The 19,389-nt window shown below is 34.6% G+C and overlaps 1 protein-coding gene across 1 annotated transcript in view; it reads right to left on the reverse strand.

Annotated features, from left to right (window-relative positions):
* LOC144962920 (thyrostimulin beta-5 subunit-like) overlaps positions 1 to 19,389 on the reverse strand; it is a 71,194-nt gene that overhangs the window by 24,906 nt on the left and 26,899 nt on the right. Inside the window, exon 2 of the mRNA XM_078896323.1 lies at positions 15,921 to 16,243. Within this exon, the coding sequence (XP_078752449.1) occupies positions 15,921 to 15,939 (19 nt within the window). The 5' untranslated portion in view covers positions 15,940 to 16,243. The remainder of the gene's footprint in view (positions 1 to 15,920; positions 16,244 to 19,389) is intronic.

Here is a 19,389-nt window from a genome sequence, read left to right on the forward strand (position 1 = left end):
AGTGCAGCATGGCCTTGAGTATGCAAGCATTGGAAACAAGTTCAGAGTTCAAAACTAAACAATGTTGAAATCCTATTCGTTATACCCTTATGCCCCTCAGATTATTTTACCGTTGTTTTTTTATAGTTAAAATAATTTGTTTGCATTGTTTTTAATCTCTCTGATCGTCTGCTCTATTTGCTTTAAAGGGATATGGCAGTCTGACCTAACAAATCACCAATGAAATATCAATACGCGTCAACAGTTCTTTTGCAAATTAACGAGCTTGCATTGCATATTTTTCTTTATATTATTGTAATTAATCAAATGTCTACAAATCAGAGGCGTGCAGATTTGGAGATTCATTGCTAAATTTATTTTAAGATGTAGCATTCCTGCATCTCTGTGCTTGAAACCGTGAATAAGTTACAAAAAGAAATCGGACTCATCGGAATCGTCAGCGGTGTTCAAAACACAACACTGCAATCGATAATATATTACCGTATTCTCCAACAATGTAAATCTTATATTTTACTATAGTAATAAGTTCTATTCCTATTCAATTAATCGTGTTTGTACTACTGTCATCTGGTTTGTTTATGAACATATCGCGGCTTAGAGTCTTGATCTAATTACATCTCTGATTGATTCTTAAACACCAATACTATTTTGTTGCAGATTCGTTTGACCATTTGACCAAACATGAATTGTGTGTATCCTTATCTGATCATATATTATTTCACGCAAGTTGTCTTTAATCAGATTTCCCCAAAAGTTAAGGATACAACGATATACCCTTAAGCAACATGATCAAATCTTCTTTATCATCGCGTGTTCTCTCTCTGTTGGAATTTCTTGAGGATCACGCAATCTGAGTGAAGGGAAAGGATGGGGGTGGTTGATTCGTCTGTTTTGTGCGGTTTTTAACCAGTTAACTGACGTGCTCTGGAGACACGTATTTAAATATTTGGCCAGAAAACTCGTCCTTCAAATATCGATCGATTTAGCAGAAAGTCTCAAACCTGGGACTTTGTAAATCTTCTGTTCCCTATTTGAACCAGTCTCTTTTGTTTTGCTTTCTTGGTGCTTATAACTTCAGATCAACAATTTTTGCTCTATCATTTTCCTTTTCACTGGCGCTGAAATGACCTTATAGTGGCTCAAGCGCCGTATAACCCCTAAAAACAAACATAACTCACGCCCAAAGAGTAGAGTAAATGCAGAGAGCATGATTGATTCCTGTCATACGATAACATATATATTCTAGAGGATGTTGGGTTTATCAAAAACTGGAAAGACCTCAATCTAAGTGTCATATTCTACAGTGCAAAATGTTTTCAAAATGATTCTCATCACGATTAGTGTTCACATCTTCTAAACTTCCATCCTATTATTTTAATAGCTTCAACTTGCCATAGTTTTTTTAAAGTCAACATTTGAAATTTTAGAAATTAAGCATAAACCCGAACGTGATAACAGAACAAAATACCTTTTATTTAATCAAGAGGAGTCTTCATTCGAGTTTTAATCGCCGGTTTAAATTTTGGAATCTCCGGATTCTATTTTGGGAAATTGAATCCTATTTTAACACACTGTCTCAAGCCTCTAAAATGCCATCAATGTTCTTTGTACGAATAAAATGGGGCTTCTTTTAACTTCTAAATCTTTTGCCACTTTAAATAAAATAGACATATAAATAAAGAATTTTGGTCGATTTTAATTCTATTTGAAAGATTAAGTTATAACTGTAAAAGTATTAAGAATGAACTTCAAAACTATATTGATCAAGGCAGTTTTATTGTGTCGCTATATTTTTGATTCAAATCCTCACAACATTGATTTCTTTAGCGTGAATGATATCCCTCTCTCTCTCTCTCTCTCTCTCTCTCTCTCTCTCTCTCTCTCTCTCTCTCTCTCTCTCTCTCTCTCCATTAATGTATCTCTCTCATAAGGCCTGTAAGTGTGTTCTTCTCTGTTTGTGTGTGTGTCCGTTATGACTGTGTCCAATCAGTGCCAAATGCCTAACATGCCGTCAAGAGGATGATCTCCCTAAGAAGATTATGAACCTTTGAGATGAGTCATTGGATGCCATGTACTAACTCTACCGTGCATCATGGACAAAATATATTTCTTTTTTTTTTTCTTTTTTGGCCAAAAAAACTACTGCAGCCAATAAAAATCGGTTAATATTGACCACAGTATCAAGTTTTAAACCTCTTCTCAATCTGAGGGTCATCGTGATACAACTGTAGTTAAGGATTTGTGGGTGAAATAAAAAAAAATAGTTTTGTTACTGTACTGTAGCCAGTGGGGTCACGATCTGCCCATTTATTTGTTAGGCTTAAATCGGTTCTCTACTTAACCAGTTAACGGGGTACTCTAGAAAAAACTCGTATTTAAATATTTTGTCAAAAAACTCGCCCTTCAAGTATCGATTGATTTAAATGACCCTCATCTTGGCAAAAACTCTGAAACGTGGGACTTCGCAAACTCTCAGGTTTGAGAGTTATTGCAAGATGAGTGTCACTTAAATCAATCGATATTTTAAGGAGGAATATTCTGGTCAAATTTTAGAATCCTAGCTTTTCCATAGCACGACAGTTTACTGGCTAAATCAAATTGTCTCGTGGCCCAAGTAGCTCGGATCTTGAGCTGTTGCTTCCAAATTGAATTTTGTTTTTGGGTCTCTCCAAACTTTACAATGGGATAACATTGTGTTCTGAGCTAGCAATGTAAAAAATAAGTTTAGTGCCTTACAGTTACAAGAGAAAAAGCATAAAATGATGCCATATGGAAATATGATATTATTCAAAAAGTAGTTGTCTTTTACTCTCTCCACTGGGGATCAAACACCCAAGTTTCGAGGCTCGAGTTATTTATATAATGCATTCCAGTCTCCTGAAACGGGGACTCGATCCCCACTTCAATTATTTTATTTCCATGGACAAGATTAATAAACTCCAATTTTGCTGGCTTGTGGACCCGATGTTATCATAGCTTTGTTTGGTGGATCATATGTTGTTTTATGAATGTCTCCGTTACATCTCGCATTTCACATGAAAGTTGCTTACCGATTTTTACCAAAGTTTTATAATCATAGATTGAAGTTACCTAATGATTTGATAATCGCTTACTTTGATTGCTTTTGAGACAATTACGTGAAAGAATTTAATCAGACGCGGGCGAAAGGTAATATAAAAGAAACAGCATGAAATATATGCCAATACAAGGTCGTGATATTTTTGGTACGACACGCATAGTATAACTACACGCACGACACCGTTGAAATGTCAAATGTCTGTCAACTTGTAGCCCTGACATCTTTTAAAGCGTAGGCCCTAGGTATTTTAGATCGAGATAGATCTATTTCTGTAAAAACCAGGTTCCCGAGTGACTATATATATATAAATAAATATATATATATATATATATATATATATATATATATATATATATATATATATATCAGTAAGTGGGTGTGCACACCATAATCCTCGGACATTTTTACAAATAGTGCCGTTCCTTAACAATTTGAAGTCGTAAATAACTATAGTCAAATGGAATGGAAGCTTCGAGTTGATTAACAAAGACAGATAATCTAGCATTTTGGGTTCAGTATATTTCACAAGAGTTTGAGATCACCAAAAGTCTTAAGAACAGGATCCCATTGGGAAGAATACACTCGAAATCTTACACTCATTATATATTCAAAACAACAAATATAACAGTACATAATTGAGAGATAATTTACAAAGAAAAGAATATTATCACCAAAACGATAACTATAAATTTGACTGTATCCCTCCAAACAAGGACTCCGGTTAGGGTTATAACAAAACCAAGTAATCTTTTCAACGACAAAGACAGAAGACAACTTGGAAAAGGAAATAGAAGGAGATAGATGACAGCAACACTTGCCACCGTGGAAGGTCACAAAAGACCCCACCCAAATGTAGACAAGAAGTGGAATGCGTGCTTGTTTATGTTAAAATGTGTAAGGATGTGTGTGTGTGTGTGTGTGTGTGTGTGTGTGTGTGTGTTTGTATCGTATCGTATCGTATCGTATCGTATCTAAGAGCTAATAGGTTCTAAAAACGTTTAAATGCCCTGTGTAATTTTTCTGCATAGATTCAATTTATCAATTATTTAATTAGTATTCAATGTCAATTAATTGATAATATTTAGAATTAAATATCTAATAAGTGCCATAATCAATATTCGTAGTATAACTTATTCTATTTACATTCATTTGGCATGTCCGGCTTGTACATTCGAGAGTTTCAAATAATTGTTATACAAAAGACAATAATATCCAACGCCATGTTACATTTTTCGTCAAAACCAAATATAATGTTGGTAAAATCTATTATCAATGGCAGTCTTAAAATCATTAATTGAATTATATTTTTTTGGTCCAAAAGTTTAGATTATTCCAAATTGTCACAGTCTTGTGAATTAGATTATTTTTCCTTATAGATGAATTACATCTTTCAACAAATATCTTAAACTTATCTCCCCTAGTGTTGTATATGATATATACATATATATATATATATATATATTATATATATATATATATATATATTTTATAATATTATATATATATATATATATATATAATATATATATTATATGTATTCATCAATCATAATGTTCTACAGACTGACATACCAGTGTTTAGCTTTTCTTATCATTCATTTCAATATAAATGTATTCATTCAACTTAATTACTTATCACAATAGTTAACAATATACATAACTTTTTATATCATATATATATATATATATATATATATATATATATATAATATATATATATATATATACGATTATTTGTACGAGCAGGGTTCAGTATGTGTATGTGTGTGTGAGTATGTGTGTGGGTGTGCGTGCGGGTGTGCGTGTTTGTGGGTGTGGATGTGGGTGTATGATTCAAGTAAAGAGGATGAGGTTACAAATGCATCGGAGAGAATTGGCAGGTAGGAGAACGATGAGAGAAGAATGACGAAGAGAGAAATTCGGGAATTGCATGATTGGAGATCGAGGATCTATGGGGAGTGAATGTGAAGCTAATAGGGTTCATGTAGAGAGATGGTTATGTGAATGGAAGGAAAAAAAACAATTAGATTAAATTATAATGTCCTTCATATAATGACCATCTTGTTTAGAGCGTTGGATGAAAAGGATGAGAGGATGTTAGAGGGGGATGAGGGATGGGGGGGGGGGGCGGTTTGGAGGGAATGAAGAGTGTTGGTACATGATGGTCGATTATTATATTCATACCTTCGGATTCCTATATCGTTTTAATTAGTCCAAAATCGTTCTATAGCCAATTCCTTATTCTTAAATGTTGTTAATAAGTTACAATCAATCGCTACCCATGTCATTGTCAATTGTCATGCAAAAATATTTCATTGCCAAAATTAGTGTGTATGTGTGTGTGAGCGTGTATGTGTGTAAGTGTAAAATATTGCATTATTTCATATTCAGTATATTTGGATATATATAACAATTACTATATTTTATTATTTTTATGGAGGTTCTATCAAAATCCAAAAAAAAGTCATTTCTATCAATATTGAAAGTAAAAGGGTTTTTTTTTTTTTCAGAGAAATAAAAATCACGTTGCTTTTACAAAGTAAAAGGAAAAATAGCAGGCAATAAGATTTTCTTAAAATACACATTTGATTTTGAGTGTTCTTTAACATTATTCCGTATTATTGCTTGTTTTATCGCCATTTATAATTGAAAGTCATGACATTTTTATTCGTTAACGATAAGTTTGTATAATGAGTACAACGATTATTAAATTAAATTATGACAGACTACAGTGATAGTATTGTCCAGAACGAAAATTTGAACGAATGACCTCAAGAATAAGCTGTCCTCGTTGCACAACTGAACTCACTGTAGAGGGTTGATGCTGAGTGATTACACGCATTTCCTGATGACATCACATACATGGGTTATCGATTGTCCAATGAACACTGGCTTTGATTCTCAAAGTAAAGCGTGACTGGAGAGTTGTGAAGCAAAACAACTGTCTGGCGGGGCTTATTCAAAGGAGGATCCAGCAAATGCACCGGTCCATGGTCAGATGTATTCGAGGGATTTTTAAGACGCCTCAGATATATGTAGAATCCCAAATCTTCTAGAATTTCTATGATTGGTAAGGATTTATAGTTGGTTGTCGACGCAGAGATTTTGTGGTGACCAAGATTGATAAGCGATTGTTGGCGAGCAACCCACAGACAACGAATTGGGCGAAAAAGTAGAGCGGGGGAAGGTATGAGAGGAATTAATGGGAGATTATAATATGATTATTGCCTCCACCTACACATACTTTCAACCATAAGATGAGAATTTTCCTCACTCAATCTATTAGAGATTAATCAATAGCAACAATGGATTAGAATTGACCCCAACACCTACTCGGATCTACTAGTGCCATGTAGTGTTTCAAAGATTGATGGATGAACTGTTGTTTGACATCTTAATTAAATCACAGTGTGTGAAAGTAATTCCAGCTGTCGTGGATTTAGCAAAGAAATTAATGGTAAAGCTTGCTAGCACTATAAAAATCAATAATGTTTTATGGTGACATCAGAAAGTAGAGTCCATTAGCAGCTTTCTAAGTAACTTCATATGCATGGGATATTATTTGTAATTCAAAATGGATGAACACTAAAGAATAATACGTCATTGACCTGAAATATGACATGACTATGGATATCGGGGAGAGATAATTACGGTCAATGGTGAGATTGTCCACTTACTGTCATTATTAAATTATTGCAACAGAATCTGTTCTAATTCTTGATAACATGTTACCGTTATGGTAGTCACATTTATTTGTAGAACATCAGTTATTTAAGCTATCAAGCAATTCCATTAAAGTCTGTATTTATCCAAGTTTCACATCGCAAAACTGCTTTCAATTTACTTTCATCCTTTAAACCAAAATAGATCCTCTTACTCGCTATAAAAATTGGTAAAACTATTTGATGCGGTACAAAATATAAGGTGTAGAAGTTTTATTTTTAGAAAAATAAAAAGGCTCAGAATGCTTATTTTCTGGAAGAGTTTTTGCTTGAAATTTTATTCTGCATTTATTGACACTGTCCTGTAAACCACTTTCCAGATGTTTGTCGTATACCAAAATTTCTATTAAAAAACCCTGTCATAATTGGTTGGGAGGGAGACCCAAAATTATCAATGCCTAACGCGAATCAATCCTAATGTTCTCTAGACTGATTTACCAGTGTTTTGCTTTTCTAATTATTCATTTGACCCCATATATGACAACGTTCTCAAACCTGAGAGTTCCTAAAAAATTTCTTTAAAAAATAATCATGCGTTTTCAAAGTGAGGCGGTGGAGAGGTGGCTGTCTCTTGGTAACCAAAGTACATAAATGGCACAGACATCTAATACTTATCCCCTCCAGTGTCTAATGTGGTTTCTTTATCCCAAACATACCCCCAAAGGGAATTGTAACCATCGAATACATTACTACCGCTACAAACTCTTTATTTTTTTCTTTTAACTCTTCCGTCTACATCTCCTAGATCTACTCGATTTCTTCAGCACCCTCATTTGTTTCGTCATATTTCCACAACTTCACTTTTTTTCTCATTTTCTAAATTTATAATCATCTCCCTGTCCAACCATCTGATCCACTCATGAAGCTTGAAAATGACTATTTTTTCCAAAATTATTCTTTTGCTGGACTATCCCATTTTCTATAAGCCAGATGACTTTTTCCTAATCTAATTCTGACGGTCTCTGTCTCAAGGATTTTATGGCTTTATCAGAACACCGGAACTCCCCACTTTTTTTTGCGGGCTCCAGTCCGTTTTAAATGTTAAGAGATGCCCGGGTCTAATTAGCGTTTCTTTTTCCTGACCCAATGATAGAATAAACGAAATATCGAATGACTACTGTTCCTTGACTACATAGATGTCGATTAAGGAAATTAAATAAAGCAGCGTTCATCATCATCCATCGTGGCTTGTTATCTTGAGCACGTTGCCGGTCAGCTGTCTCCACGTATCACGATCCTATACTGTGCACGTGAAGTCTGCGTTGTTTTTAAAATCACTTTTGGCCAATCTTAGTTTATTTAAACATGTCATTCTCCGTCTTCCTCTAGCTCGCTTTCCTTCGGTCATCCCAGATGTCACCAACTTTTCTAATTCATCTCTTCTCCACACATTATGTCCTAGAAACAGTAACTGCTTCTTTCTGATGGCATTTATCAATAATCTTCCTCTTCTCACCATCGCCAACACTTTCCGTTTGTATACTTGACTGTCCATGATAACCTCAACATTCTTCTATAATCCACAACTCAAATGCCTCTAACCTCCTAGTACATTCTTTGTCATGTGTCCACAACCGTATAAAAGGGTACTTGTAAACATATGTTAGGGTTAGAGTCCTCATTAAAGGAATAAGACAGTGATTGTCACATTTCTCGAGAAACAGAAAATTTTATAGGATAAATGATGGCAAATATAGCATGGCTAAATGACCATTGCAAGGTGAAAAATAGAATCTCAAAATGTGACCCCCTCTAGAAGCAAATCGCTTTCCAATTCTTCGAGCCTAGAGTTCTTTGGTTGGTGACAAAGAATCAGGCGATGATTGTAAACTAAAACTGTGGCGAGACACCGGAACAACTCGCTGTCCGCAAGACTCTTGCGGTAAAGCGATTCATCGAACATTGGATCGGACCTCGGAACTGAATCGCTGTTAAACCAATTCACATTCAATTGTAAACAAGCTTGGTTTTAATTGAACGAGAATTGAAAACAAATTCACATCCAACAGGATATTCCGAGATTGGAGGAATAAGGGATGTGGGGGGAGGGGGGCATGGGATGAAAGAGAGACGGGTCGCCTGATGATGTAGTTCATGGGACACGTGTCGTTCAGGTGTATTGACCCCTTAACAGAGAAGTTGATTTTTTGATTTCACATAATAGTTTATTTTTATTTTTATTATTGTTAATGGAGAATATCGCGTCTCCACAAAGAGAGCAGTCAGACCATCGCGACTCGCACTTCAATTATTATAGCGTTACTTGCCTTTTGATGAAAACGGGAAGATCTGGTGTTGGATCAAAATAAGATCGAATTTTGCCTATAAAGGGTTACATTGCTACTGGGTTTTGCTCTTCCCCCCCCCCTCCCTATTTCTTCTTATTTTCAATTCATTTGAGACGTTTCAAGACAATTTGATTATGTCAAGAAAAACGATACTTGAAGACGATGATACGTGATAAAATATACAAAATCAACGAGGTCTCTACACAGTCCTACCCTTGCGAATCAACCCCTTTTCTGTGTCCATCATAATCTTGTAAGTTTGTTTATCCATTTTCAATGCTTGAATGGTATTTAAGGTTATAATATAGAAGTATAAGGACGAAGAGGTCCGAGCATTGATGGATCACTCTCTGGTGAATTAACCATTCCAGCTAGTGTACAATAACACCAAAGTTGTCAGAGGTCCAATTTTTTATGACCAATCGTATAGTAATAGAACACGCCTTCGCATTTTTCTATCTGGGTGTGGTGACTCTTCAATAAATAGATACTATCTAAATCTTTTGTGACAAAAATAAGATATACGACTTGCTTGATTGAAAGATATAGGAACAAACGGTTTTTTGCTGGGTATTTTTTTATTGACACTCTTGTAAAATATGTTGGGGTTTTTTTTTTCAATATGCTAGCTTTTGTCTAAAGACGGCAATCTGTCCAGTTGTTAAGTCTGAGGTTCAATTCCAAGCCGAAGTTTTTGATTTTTTACCTTCTATTGACTCTATTCGTTCTATCTAGCTTGCATCATAACTTATTTTGAAATGTTTGCTTAATGCACTGTGCCCTTCGTTGTCTTCGGTTTGAAGATGATTGCCATTGCATTCTTCAGTTCCACTTCTCACCACTGTCATATTTCTAGCTCTGAAATGCAACTCTACAATCAGGACATAGTATAATTTTTGTTCTTACATCGATGGTCGGCGGATCAAACCTCTGAAGTCTCGATTTTCACGATCGTTGGTTCAAAACTCTGAAGTCGACACACGAGTTTTGCGCACCTTATTTTATTTAGTTTTGGGCGGATCAGACCATCGATATTCGCATTTGGGTATTGATTTAATTTTAACGACCTATGTACGCATTAAAGGATGTCTACGGTTCGTGCTGCCTTCAACGCGCTTCACAAATATTGGCTTATTGCGGAATTTGGAGTTTCAGATTTTAGATGTTTTAGTCAGTTGTGGTCTATTTCATAGATCAATATTTGAAGTAAAAGTTTCCTAGCCAAAGTAGAAATATGTGCTTTACCTAACATTTACTTATTTGCAAGTCTGATAACCCAAATTGTTATGGATTCATTACGACAATGCTAAAACCAAGCCCATAATTGCGTTTCTGTTATCATGTCTGCTACTAATATGTGTGCGTAGGCTTTACCATTAACAGCAGATAAGGTCAATGCAGCCAAATCTTAGTTTTATACCATACAAGTCGCTTTTCGACATCTCTTGAGTCGAACTAGAATCCTTACAATCTTTGTTACTGCCAATTTTAGAGCACGTCGCGCATCCGTTCGATACGTACGCTCATTATCGCATGACTTTACTATTCTACGATAGACCGTACTGCTCAAGATTAACGCAACACACAGTTAAGTAGACCGAAGAAAATAAGATAACTAACTCCAGGGTCAGTTAATTTGATCGAAGACAAGTGCGAAAGCATCTTAAGTCTAGGAGCCTCTAAGTAAGAAACATCTTACAATCCTGACCATAAAGCTCTTCTCCGGTGTGTTTTATTTCTGTCTTGTGGTCAAGGCAGCGAAATAATGAAATACCGCCCAAGACGTCGAATTCAATATTGATGGAAAGAATGATAAGAGGTAATCTAAACGGGGAGGATGTTACTTAAACAAAACTAGATTTATTGATGTTAGTAGCTGTCTCCTAGAGACTGTTGAGGCAAGAGCTTGAATGTCTCTACCACTCTTGTCTCTGAATGAAGATTCTTCTGGAATCTGATTATTTTGAAATTCACCTTTCGATAAACTCTGAAGATGACAATTGATTTGCTCTTTTCATGAATTATGTAAAATGGGGACGTGGCATAAAACGATCTTACAAACATACTCAACTATCAGTTAGAAACTAGACGTCTAAAGGCTGAGTTTTTATGTTGTTTTTTTTTTTTTGTTTTTTTTTTTTTTTTTGGTTTGTTTGAAATTAATTAAATTGTTTTTTTACATTTATTTTATATTTAAGTTATATCACACTACTTAAGTATAGAAATTACATCGATTTATTAGATTAGAACATTTGTTTTTGCCATAAAGTTAGGTAGGAAGGGAATGTATTTATCTGACACCCACATACCTTAAAACATAGTTTTGGTAGCTAAGTTTGTTTCATCTGGTGGAAATCACTTCTCTATTAACACACGCGCGGTGCAGTAGGTAGAAAGGAATTTCACTGGTCGTTTAATACTTCATAAACCGAAGTTGCCTTTGTTGGTCTTAAGGCTCGGAATGAGGAAAACTTTTTAATTTACAAAAATCGATTTGCCAAATAACCAAGTTTGTGATAGAGGAAAGGCATTAATATTAGTGTTTTAGACAACAAATAGTTCATGTCCTCTCCGCAAGTACACAAATTGAAGATAAATCGCCCCCAGTGACCATTTCCCTTAACCATCGTTCGTAGCCCTATTACTGTACTGTTGTCATACTCTGACAAATCTATGTTTTTCTCATATTTTGGCCAGAAAACTTCAAACATCGATGGATTAAAATGACCCTCAACTTGTCAAAAATTCTCAAATTTGATACTTCAAATATGTGTATGTCTCAAACATGTTACTCAAAGGAGGTTTGAGACTATTTGACAAGTTGGGATTCATTTTAACATATCGATTTATGAATTAAGAGTTTTCTGGCCAAAATTTAAAAGTTGAGTTTTGTCGGAATATCGCAGTGTGGAGGAAATCGAAACTCTAGCTGTAAAATTAAGGGCCGTGGGCGTGTGGATTGTGGATCCCTTGGGGCCACGATCTATGGTCACGTGAGTATGGACTAATTCGATGGTGCTTTGAAGTGTGGATATTCTAATAGTCCACTGTATAACTCTGTTTGCTGCTTCGTTTTCCATCTGCACAATCGTTTAACCCCCAATGTTTCCATTGCCGTTTCCTCATAACAAACATTATCATCATCGCTTTCATCTTTATGATAGCTACTGGCATACTTATCATCATCGTCATTATCATTATGATCATTGTTTTCACCTATTTTATCATAATATTCTTAATCATCATCACCATCATCATCACATCACCATCATCATCATCATCATCATCATCATCATCATCATCATCATCATCATAATCATCACCAATGTCATTCGAGAAATTTAACCAACGTTTGATATTTATAAAGTCAAATAATCTAAAAGAAAATGTTAATAAAATAGCTAAAAGAGAGGAACTAAATTTGACAATCAATTCCACACCGAAGTCATATTTTAATATTTACCATAATTTTCTAGTAGACCGCAGGAATTCTTAATCTGTACGTGCGTACAGTATAAATAGTTTCCATACAATCTTTTTGTATTAGCTCTAGCAACAACCTTCCATTCGTCTATGTCTGTAATCAACTAACCATCCGTACCTGAATCGAGTGAGATAAAGTGTTGGCACTACTATCACCAATCTGATCAACGATGAGCTGAGCTTACTAGGCCATGGACACATTGCACTAAAATGTTGAGGGATTTCTTTTCATTTTTTTATTCTTCTAGATAGGCAAGACTCTACACTAAAATAAGTTTAGACAAAAGCACTCTACACCAAAGATGAGGTCAACTTTTATCTAAAAATGTAAAGAACAAGCTACACGTTCTGTTAGCGAAAGACTTGATGTAAATAGACCACTCTAGCTACCTGATCGTATGTGCATGTGCACAAAATGGGGCGGTCAAACAATAGAATTATAAAAGGAAGTATAGTATGACTTCAAATAAACAGTTGCCAAACACTGAAAAAAACATATTTTTCTCATTTGGAAAAATTTTACTTCCTATACGGCTACATTATGATGACCAGCAACATGTCATTAAATCTTCAATTTGAGACAGAATTCTCAGTCTTGAGACTTTTGATAAGTTGTGAGTCTACTTAATGTAGCCATGTTATATGAAAAAACTTTTTCTTGCTAAAACGAGAAAATGTTATATTTATTTTAATTGCAAATTTGATTTTCCGATTGGGGTGGCTCGGCATGCTTGTTACGCTGATTTTGGTAGTGTTGTTGTTTACACAAAAGGAGCAAAGTACACACTACTTTCTTCTTTTGAAAACATACAAAACGTGATATTTCATCTGATATTCTCTTATTCAACAACTTCCTAGCAGCATTCTTGTTTTTTAAAGTCATACTTTAAACAATGATCACTATTTGTATATTATGTTGAAATAAGATCAATACCAGTTTAAAACGTTCCTCAAATAATGAAAGTCAAACCATAGCAGGAAGTCATTAGACTTTAGTGCTTTATCAACAATGAGTCATTAAAATACTTAAGTTTTATGCATTATATGATAGCGAATATCCTCAAATATAAACACCATACTCTAAACGCGTTTCAATTAATTTTTTCCTTCTGACGATGGTCCGACATACATTTAACACATAAAACGAAACATGCAACCTGTTATGCGCTGGTACTATTTTGTGAACGTTGTAATATTACCGGGGATTTTTAGAATTTAACGTCCATATAGCCCCGCCAATGCGACGCATGTGTGTATAAAATGCCTTTCCGAAGAGCATAACGTCGAGGAGCTTAAGGGCCGACTTGAACACTAAAACCTAATTAAGATCGTGATGTGGGTTCAAGACCTTTCATTATTAATTGTGTTATGCCTTTTCCGGTCATCGTCTACCGATGGATGTCTTGGTAGCGGGGGGGGGAGGGGGGGGGGGGATGGATTGTTGCCAAGGCCGCTCTTTATGTGTTGTATGGAGCTCCCCTGGCACTTTTAGCATTGGCTATGTACTGTTAGATCGACACCTCACAACATCATCGCCTCTCTCATCAGGACGCTGGACTACCCCCTGCAGGAAAGTAATATGATCGGGCGATTTCGCTTAGTATTGCCTAGTCGGACTTTCAAGTCGTACCCACAGGAACCATGTGGTAAATCATTAGGAAATAACCTTTACTCAGATTAATCCTCTATGGTTATATTTTCGTGTTTAGCAGCCTATCATATAAATAATTATTATTTACAACTGGTTCTAGTTACATTTATATTTTTCCGTAAAGAAATTTGGTCAAGTACCGTAATCATATTTGAGTAGAAATGAGATAGATCTATGATAATGGTATTAACATTTGAACGAACGGAGCTTGTCAACTTTGATAACCCATGTCCTTGACTCTTCGAGTTTTTACAAGAATGAAGAACTTTTTTTTCAAAAATAACAAGGACACGTAATTCAAAGATAAATAATCTTGCAAATGTCACATAGAGCGATATGTTCATGTTTTATTTATCAAAGAATTCTCATGTTTAAGTCGCCATTAAGAATTGCATGCATTTATGAGAAGGGATTCTAATGTGGGTTGTCATAAAACCTTTGAAATGAAAACCCTTTTGAAGCGTCAGACTTTTCATGCTAGGAGATTTATTGGATTTGTCCAATTCCTGTTGTTCAGCACAAATTGATGAAAGACTGCTGTCCTTGGAATACCAACAATAAAAATATCAAAAACTAAAATAATCTCTCTCTCACTCTCTCTCTCTCTCTCTCTCTCTCTCTCTCTCTCTCTCTCTCTCTCTCTCTTTCTTTCTCTCTCTCTCTCTCTCTCTCTCTCTCTCTCTCTCCTCTCTCTCTATATATATATATATATATATATATATATATATAGAGAGAGAGAGAGAGAGAGGGATATATATATATATATATATATATATATATATATATATAATATATATACATATATATTTTAATGTATACTTGAAACATATGCATCTTTAGTTATATTTGGAGCAAATTAGGGACCTGGATATGAATCTGGAGATTTGAAATCTAAAAAGTACCCTGGATATCAGTCATCGCAACCCAACAAAGACGTGCAATGAGGAACTGTTACACACGCAATGCTTTTATGGATTCTACAAAACGAATTTTCATGAAGTTTTTGGGTTTAAAACTGTTTGATATGATAAGGGTCATCTTAATCTATTGACAATTGAAGTCAAAAATGTTCTCCCCCAAATGAGAAATAATATGTATTTCAATATGCGACTGATTTTGAGAGCACATGAGCAAAATGGGCAAGATTTCACTTATATTATATATGAAAGTGTTCCTAAATGCGTGGCCTCGAAGGCTCAGTTGCACGGTTGGGTGGGGGGGGGGGGGGGGTGGTGGTGCTTGCAACAAGTTCGAACGACAATGAACATGGTCAGTGATCAGATGGCTGACATCGAATAATTCTGTCGCTGAATTTGCATTATTGGCTGTGGTACTTTCAACACTTGACATAGGTGTAAACGAATATCATAAGTGAAGTTTTTATAAAAACTTAATCTAAAAGGCGACCTTTTGTTGTAAAAAATTTATTTATGGTCCCGTATACTTTGCTGGGGGGGGGATACATAAAAGGTTTATAGAAGGGATCAGAGCATGATAAAATTGTAGATTTGCTCTTGATAATTATGGATAAATAGCTTTATATAAAATGGGTGATTGCTGTTGGCATCAGACGTTTGTTTAATGGATTATCTATATTCCTTCATGGAACGTCTAGGCGACATCATCTCTCGATGCCGCGCAGCAGGGCGTAATTAAAATTATATAATTTACTAATAAAGGAAATAAAAAATAACTAACCTGTAGACGATCCACTCATCAGCTGACCTGATGGTTCAGTCGATCAAGCGATATAACAGAGCGGTGAAGACGATGAAAACGATGATTATAATAATAATAACAACGACGATAAGGAATCGATAAGGAGGGTTGCCAGAGGACAGAGTGTGCTGATGACATCATATCCGGCTATAGTGTGGTGTGCCCTCTCCTGATGTACCATGAAGAAGAACGGACACACAGCATTGCTATCGGCGCTTTATCCAAGAATGCGTTAGGAGTCTTCTCTCCCTTTAAGTTGCCGCACTCAGATGTCTTTCTCTGTTGTTGTGTTCAGTCGGAGTCTACAAAAAGACACAAATAGAGCAAGAATGAAATTTAATTTGTGTATATCTGACTAACAAATTGAATCACCTAAATCTAATTCGACAATCGCTTATACTTTATATCGCGCTCGTGTAAGAACATCAAGTGGGGAAAAGAAAAAAACTTTGTCAACTTATTCGGTTTTGTACCAAAATCTTTAAAACTCAATTTGGCCTTTAGCAATAGATTTCTAACGTGCGATCGCATTAGGTGCAAGTTCGAAATGTCTATGACAAGCGTGCTACAAAAGTTTTTATTATGATATATAAAATAATGTTTTTAAATAAATCAACAGAGAATTTAGGTTTGCAAAGCTAGATTGTAACTCATAACACTATTGATCTAAAACTGTGAGTTCTGTCAAGTCTTCACTTTTTCACAAACAAGGCAAACGACTAGAGGTATAGAACATAATTTTCGACAAAAAAGTCGAATCAAGATTAAATAAATTTATTTTTTGATGAGTATAATCCTGCATTCTAAGGCGGAGAGACCAACAAATCTGACGAAATTCTGATCTTTTGTTTTATGTTAAAACTTCGCTATCTTTACTCATTTATATTGTGTCAAAGAGATAGGTTGATACAGTACAAATTTGTGATCTTTTTTATCTATTTGCAACACCCACGTTAATTATTACCATAGCCTCAAGATGTGTAGATTTATTTCTTTTTTTTCTCTCTCAGTTTTATGGGGGAGGGGGGATTTCAAGCTATTGATACATTGTTTTGACTATGATGGGCAGAAAAGGAAAAAGATCCTTAAATTAGTGCACCTTGTTTTAACCTTGTTCCCTATACTAAATATTCCAAGGTCGCGATACGATAGGGAATTTGTTCAGATTCCACACAAAGAATGATCGACTTTCGCTATTTAAAAACCTCATCTGTACTCGAGACCAAAGTTGATGTCTACCACCAATGTCTAACGGCACCAATTTACGTGAATATCAAACTCACTCCATTTCGCACTCATTCATTATTCAAAGGATGTCGTTTCTCTGCTCATTTGAACTCGGAAAAGCTACTATCTTGTCAATAGACATCCATTTTCCAAGTTCGATGGGCGTAAAAGTACAAGAATTTTAAGTCGTGATGGGACGCAAATTGACATGCTGGAAGGCGAAAATCACAGTTCTCCTGGGACAAAGTAAAAGCTCTCTTTGTTCTCGAAGCATAAATGATAAGTTAGGATTTAAATGTGTCTTAGATCCCAAACCCCATGTTTCATATTTGTGAACGATTTTGGACTAATTTTAATTATACTGTACTTCCGTCTCATATCATGGTGAATCAAATTGATTTCCCCTTTATACCCTTGAATCCACAACCTAAGTCATCATCATCATTATTTTTAATGCAGTTTCATTGTCATCAGCATCAGTATTGCTATTAGATAGTTAGATACAGTGCTGGACAAGATAATGAGAATTACTAATGTTTATATTTTTTTTAACCTAATGCTATTTCTCATATTTGTTTTTGATCTGTTGATATAGAGTTTTGAACTAATTTTGATTTAATTTTTGACTCTCACAATGATGACGTTGCCGTGAAGACATATGGCCTTCATATGTAATATAGAAAATGGTCTTAGATTAGAAGTTCAGAAAATAGCAATCTTATGAATTGCTTTAACCAATTTTGCTTTATGTGGTCCTGGAAGTTTTATAATTTCTATTTAGAGGTTCATTACCCAGTATTAAGAGCTTTTATTACAGAATTGATATTTTGTTCAAATTCATGCTTTAGAATTGTGTGCGCAATGTTTTTGATCATTGATTTACCATTCCATTTTGAAAAATTAAATTGATCCTTATTCATCCGTGTTTTATTGGTTGAAATAATCCTCTGGAATGTTTACGGGTCGTTCTCTTGCCTTATTGACACAAAACCCGCACAATGGGATAGCAATTAAAGGTTAGCTCCACCTCACAAATTATGTGATTTCGACAATCCTTAGAGTGCTAACAAAACGGACGATGATAATGATTTCTTCAATAACTCAAATCTATAAGATTGGAGATACTTTGAGGTCTCATCAGTGGAAATTACATTTCACTAGTCAATGGTCCAAAAACCTCATGCACCTTTGCTTTTTGCCCGATGCTCGACTAGGATTCGGAAATTCCTCTTCAGTTTTCCTTCTTTTAAGATACATCCCACCAAAAATTGCCCGTAAAAAGCACGTCAATACAATCCCTTTAAATGGTTAAAAAAATAGTTTTTATTTCAAACACTAAATTTCTATTGTCATATGGGTAGCTTGAAACAAATCTTTATTTCAATGATGATTGTTTATTTTAAACGATTAGAATTAACTCGTTAAATAGCTATGGAATGACACGTATTAAAAAATTTGGCCAGAAAACTCGTCCTTCAAATATCGATCGATTTAAATGACTCCCTCCTTGGCAAAAAAACACCTCTCAAACCTGGAACAATTATTGTGAATATGTGTCTTTCAATAATAATAATAATAATAATAATAATAATAATATAATAATAATAATAATAATAATAATAATAATAATAATAATATAATAATAATAATAATAATAATAATAATAATAATAATATAATAATAATAATAATAATAATAATAATAATAATAATAATAATAATAATAATAATAATAAATAATAATCATAATAATAATAATAATAATAATAATAATAATAATAATAATAATATAGAACTTGTATATCGCAAAACCATGACTAGGTCATGCTCTATGCACTTCACAGTTACAAGAATGACAATCAAAAATATCACTAACACACACAAACAGACTTTCCGTTATTACTCAAAAGAAGAAGAAAAAATTTTAACATCTATATATCATATAAATGTGAAACATTGATAGAGACTTAAAAATATGTTTTTGTAAAAAAAAAAGTAATGTTTAAGCTTTGATTTAAAACATCGACTCTTGATGCTTCGCGAATAGCCCTGGGGAGATCGTTCCATATTTGAGGACCAAGCGTTGAAAACAATCTCCCACCATATAATAAATAATCTGATATGTTGTTGACTTGAAGTTTAGTGGGGTCAGATGAAGACCATAACATTCTAGATGGAGAATAGCCATGTATGAATTTATTAAGATGCCTAGGTGCCAAACG

This window comes from Berghia stephanieae, chromosome 1, assembly GCF_034508935.2.
Source record: "Berghia stephanieae isolate SIO BIC M18660-M18661 chromosome 1, UCSD_Bste_1.3, whole genome shotgun sequence".
NCBI classification, from domain to species: domain Eukaryota; kingdom Metazoa; phylum Mollusca; class Gastropoda; order Nudibranchia; family Aeolidiidae; genus Berghia; species Berghia stephanieae.